Here is a 6117-nt window from a genome sequence, read left to right as displayed (position 1 = left end):
AGTATTACTACTACTACTACTACTACCACCACCACCACCACCACCACCACCACCACCACCACCACCACCAGAATTTATTTATACCCCGCTTACTCTGGTGCTTGGGTCTCCTGATAAGTATTACTACTACTACTACTACTACTACTACTACTACCACCACCACCACCACCAGAATTTATTTGTGCCCCGCTTACTCTGGTACTTGGGCCTCCTGTTAAGTATTACTATTACTACTACCACCACCACCACCACAATTTATTTATACCCCGCCTACTCTGGTACTTGGGTCTCCTGATAAGTATTACTACTACTACTGCCACCACCACCACCAGAATTTATTTGTGCCCCGCTTACTCTGGTACTTGGGTCTCCTGTTAAGTATTACTATTACTACTACTACTACCACCACCACAATTTATTTATACCCCGCCTACTCTGGTGCTTGGGTCTCCTGATAAGTATTACTACTACTACTACTACTACTACCACCACCACCAGAATTTATTTGTGCCCCGCTTACTCTGGTACTTGGGTCTCCTGTTAAGTATTACTACTACTACTACTACTACTACTACTACTACTACTACCACCACCACCAGTATTTATTTATACCCCGCTTACTCTGGTGCTTGGGTCTCCTGATAAGTATTACTACTACTACTACTACTACTACTACTACTACTACTACTACCACCACCACCAGAATTTATTTGTGCCCCGCTTACTCTGGTACTTGGGCCTCCTGTTAAGTATTACTATTACTACTACTACTACTACCACCACCACCACCAGTATTTATTTATACCCCACTTACTCTGGTGCTTGGGTCTCCTGTTAAGTATTACTATTACTACCAATACCACCACCACCAGCAGAATTTATTTATACCCCACTTACTCTGGTACTTGGGCCTCCTGTTAAGTATTACTATTACTACTACTACTACTACTACTACCACCACCACAATTTATTTATACCCCGCTTACTCTGGTGCTTGGGTCTCCTGTTTATAACTACTACTACTACTACTACTACTACAATTTATTTATATACCCCGCCTACTCTGGTCCTTGGATCTCTCCTTTTCTTCTTCTTCTTCTTCTTGTTACTACTACTACTACTTATTTATACCCCGCCTACTCTGGTACTTGGGTCTCCTGTTAAGTATTACTATTACTACCACCACCAGAATTTATTTATACCCTGCTTACTCTGGTGCTTGGGTCTCCTGTTTATAACTACTACTACTACTACTACTACTACTACTACAATTTATTTATATACCCCGCCTACTCTGGTCCTTGGATCTCTCCTTTTCTTCTTCTTCTTCTTACTACTACTACTACTTATTTATACCCCGCTTACTCTGGTGCTTGGGTCTCCTGTTTATAACTACTACTACTACTACTACTACTACTACTACAATTTATTTATATACCCCGCCTACTCTGGTCCTTGGATCTCTCCTTTTCTTCTTCTTCTTGTTACTACTACTACTACTACTTATTTATACCCCGCCTACTCTGGTACTTGGGTCTCCTGTTAAGTATTACTATTACTACCACCACCACCACCAGAATTTATTTATACCCCGCTTACTCTGGTGCTTGGGTCTCCTGTTTATAACTACTACTACTACTACTACTACTACAATTTATTTATATACCCCGCCTACTCTGGTCCTTGGATCTCTCCTTTTCTTCTTCTTCTTGTTACTACTACTACTACTACTACTACTACTTATTTATACCCCGCCTACTCTGGTACTTGGGTCTCCTGTTTATAACTACTACTACTACTACTACTACTACTACTACTACTACAATTTATTTATATACCCCGCCTACTCTGGTCCTTGGATCTCTCCTTTTCTTCTTCTTCTTGTTACTACTACTACTACTACTACTACTACTACTACTACTTATTTATACCCCACCTACTCTGGTCCTATATAACTAATCTAGATTAATAAAGCTATAGATAGAGAGATGGTTATATATTGATTAATTGTTATATATCTATATCTCTCTATTAATCTTGATTAGTTATCTATTGATTGTTATGTATTGATTAATTGGTATATTGTCTATCTATCTATATATTTATTAATCTTGATTAGTTATCTATTGATTGTTATGTATTGATTAATTGGTATATTGTCTATCTATCTATATATTTATTAATCTTGATTAGTTATCTATTGATTGTTATGTATTGATTAATTGGTATATTGTCTATCTATCTATATATTTATTAATCTTGATTAGTTATATATTGATTGTTATGTATTGATTAATTGGTATATTGTCTATCTATCTATATATTTATTAATCTTGATTAGTTATATATTGATTGTTATGTATTGATTAATTGGTATATTGTCTATCTATCTATATATTTATTAATCTTGATTAGTTATATATTGATTGTTATGTATTGATTAATTGGTATATTGTCTATCTATCTATATATTTATTAATCTTGATTAGTTATATATTGATTGTTATGTATTGATTAATTGTTATATTTACCTCTCTATCTATATATTTCAATTGTTATATATTTATATAACTGTATCTATCCATCTATATCGATCTATATAGCTCTCTATCTATTTATTGATCAATGTATAACTAATCACGATTAATAAAGATACAGAGAGCTATAGATGGTTATATACTGATTGTTATATATTAATTGATTAATTACAGGATTAATAGGGGTATAAAAATAAATATGGGTAGAAAGATAAATGTGGATTAATAGATATTAATAGATATTAATAGAAATTAATAGAAATTAATAGGGATTTCCATCCTTTAGCGCCTGGCCTGTTTCTCCTGAAAATATATCTATATTATATCTGTATATCGATAGATAGATTGATAGATCGATCGATATAAATCTATAGATATAGACATACATATATAGATAGATGATCGATATAAACTGATTAATGGTTATATATTAATTGACTATATTTGACTATATAGATTAATTGACTATAATTGACTATCTATATAGTTATATATTAATTGACTAATCACAGGATTAATAGGATAGATACAGATATACCTAGAGATATAACTAATCTAGCTACATAATATATAGATAGATGATAGATATATTGATTGATTGTTATATATTGATTGACTATATTTGACTATATAGATTAATTGACTATCTATATAGTTATATATTAATTGACTAATCACAGGATTAATAGGATAGATACAGATATATCTAGATATAACTAATCTAGCCATATAATATATAGATAGATGATAGATATATTGATTGATTGTTATATATTGATTGACTATATTTGACTATATAGATTAATTGACTATCTATATAGTTATATATTAATTGACTAATCACAGGATTAATAGGATAGATACAGATATATCTAGATATAACTAATCTAGCCATATAATATATAGATAGATGATAGATATATTGATTAATTGTTATATATTGATTGACTATATTTGACTATATAGATTAATTGACTATCTATATAGTTATATATTAATTGACTAATCACAGGATTAATAGGATAGATACAGATATATCTAGATATAACTAATCTAGCCATATAATATATAGATAGATGATAGATATATTGATTGATTGTTATATATTGATTGACTATATTTGACTATATAGATTAATTGACTATCTATATAGTTATATATTAATTGACTAATCACAGGATTAATAGGATAGATACAGATATATCTAGATATAACTAATCTAGCCATATAATATATAGATAGATGATAGATATATTGATTGATTGTTATATATTGATTGACTATATTTGACTATATAGATTAATTGACTATCTATATAGTTATATATTAATTGACTAATCACAGGATTAATAGGATAGATACAGATATATCTAGATATAACTAATCTAGCCATATAATATATAGATAGATGATAGATATATTGATTAATTGTTATATATTAATTGACTATATTTGACTATATAGATTAATTGACTAATCACAGGATTAATAGGATAGATACAGATATACCTATATATATATATATATATATATATATATATATATATATTGTTATAGAGAGAGAGAGAGAGAGAGTGTTATATAGAATTATCTATAGATATACATATTTATAATGGATTAATTGATCCTTTCATTAATCCATTATAAATATGTATATCTATAGATAATTCTATATAACTCTCTCTCTCTCTCTCTCTATATATATATATATATAACAATATATATATTGATCATCTATAACTAATCAATCTATAATAGTGAGGTATATATATATATATATTGTTATATATAGAGAGAGAGAGAGTTATATAGAATTATCTATAGATATTGATAATGGATTAATGAAAGGATTCATCTATAACTAATCAATATATAAGAGTGAGGTATTGATTAGTTCTCTATTGATAAATTATTATACACCGATTAATTGTTCTATATTGACCAACGACAGGATTAATTGGGGTCTAAAAATAAACATGGGCAGAAATACAAATACGGATTATAACTATAGCTATATAATATATCGATAGACGATATATTGATTGATTGTTATATATTGATTGTTATATATATATATAGAGAGAGAGAGAGAGAGAGAGAGAGTTATATAGAATTATCTATAGATATTGATAATGGATTAATGAAAGGATCAATCTATAACTAATCAATATATAATAGTGAGGTATTGATTAGTTCTCTATTGATAAATTATTATACACCGATTAATTGTTCTATATTGACCAACGACAGGATTAATAGGGGTCTAAAAATAAACATGGGCAGAAATACAAATACGGATTATAACTAATCTAGCTATATAATATATAGATAGACGATATATTGATTGATTGTTATATATTGATTGTTATATATATATATATATATATATATATATATATATATATATATATATTGTTATATATATAGAGAGAGAGTTATATAGAATTATCTATAGATATTGATAATGGATTAATGAAAGGATCAATCTATAACTAATCAATCTATAATAGTGAGATATTGATTAGTTCTCTATTGATAAATTATTAGACACCGATTAATTGTTCTATATTGACCAACGACAGGATTAATAGGGGTCTAAAAATAAACATGGGCAGAAATACAAATACGGATTATAACTAGTCTAGCTATATAATATATAGATAGACGATATATTGATTGATTGTTATATATTGATTGTTATATATATATATATATATATATATATATATATATATATTGTTATATAGAGAGAGAGAGAGTTATATAGAATTATCTATAGATATTGATAATGGATTAATGAAAGGATCAATCTATAACTAATCAATCTATAATAGTGAGGTATTGATTAGTTCTCTATTGATAAATTATTAGACACCGATTAATTGTTCTATATTGACCAACGACAGGATTAATTGGGGTCTAAAAATAAACATGGGCAGAAATACAAATACGGATTAATAGATATGAATAGAAATTAATTAGCTTCCCCTGGAAATATATCTCTATTTATACGGATATACGGAGGGAAATATTGATAGAAATGGAGACAAATATCAATAGAGGAGGCCCACCTCCTCGCAGCGCCTTCCCCGCTCGGCCCGCCACACCGAGGCCACGTCCACGGCGCCGCCGGCCGCGTCGGAGAACATCGCGCAGGAAAGGCCCAGGCTTCTGTCGGCGGACTAGGCCGCGTTGCCGGGGCGACGGCGGCAACGCGGCGCGGCGAGATGACGCGGTAAGGGGCGAACTCTCGCGAGAGGTGCGGGTGAGGGACGGAATCCCGCGGGAAAGGGCGGCGGGGAGACGTCCTCTCGCGAGAGGTGGGCAGGAATCGCGAGGAGAGGCCTACTTCCCGCGAGAAGTGGGGGGAAATCGCGGCGGGGAGCCGTCCTCTCGCGGGATGTCGGGTGAAATGAAATGTAATCTCGCGAGAAGACGGCTTCCCGCCGCTATTTCCCCCCACATCTCGCGAGGAATCGGGCGGAGTAAACAACTTCCCGCGATAATTGGTGGGAAATCGCGCCGGGAAGCCGTCCTCTCGCGAGGTTTCGGACGGGAATCTCACGGAGCGGCCGCCATC

The 6117-nt window shown here is 31.9% G+C and overlaps 1 protein-coding gene across 1 annotated transcript in view; it reads right to left on the bottom strand.

Annotated features, from left to right (window-relative positions):
- Window positions 1–5900, bottom strand: part of LOC144326159 (cytoplasmic dynein 2 intermediate chain 2-like) — a 56495-nt gene extending 50595 nt beyond the window's left edge. Inside the window, exon 1 of the mRNA XM_077922400.1 lies at window positions 5609–5900. Within this exon, the coding sequence (XP_077778526.1) occupies window positions 5609–5686 (78 nt within the window). The 5' untranslated portion in view covers window positions 5687–5900. The remainder of the gene's footprint in view (window positions 1–5608) is intronic.
- Between the last annotated feature and the right edge of the window lie 217 nt (window positions 5901–6117).

The sequence above is a fragment of the Podarcis muralis genome, chromosome Z (assembly GCF_964188315.1).
Source record: "Podarcis muralis chromosome Z, rPodMur119.hap1.1, whole genome shotgun sequence".
NCBI lineage: Eukaryota > Metazoa > Chordata > Lepidosauria > Squamata > Lacertidae > Podarcis > Podarcis muralis.
This window is presented reverse-complemented; position numbering and strand designations above follow the sequence as displayed.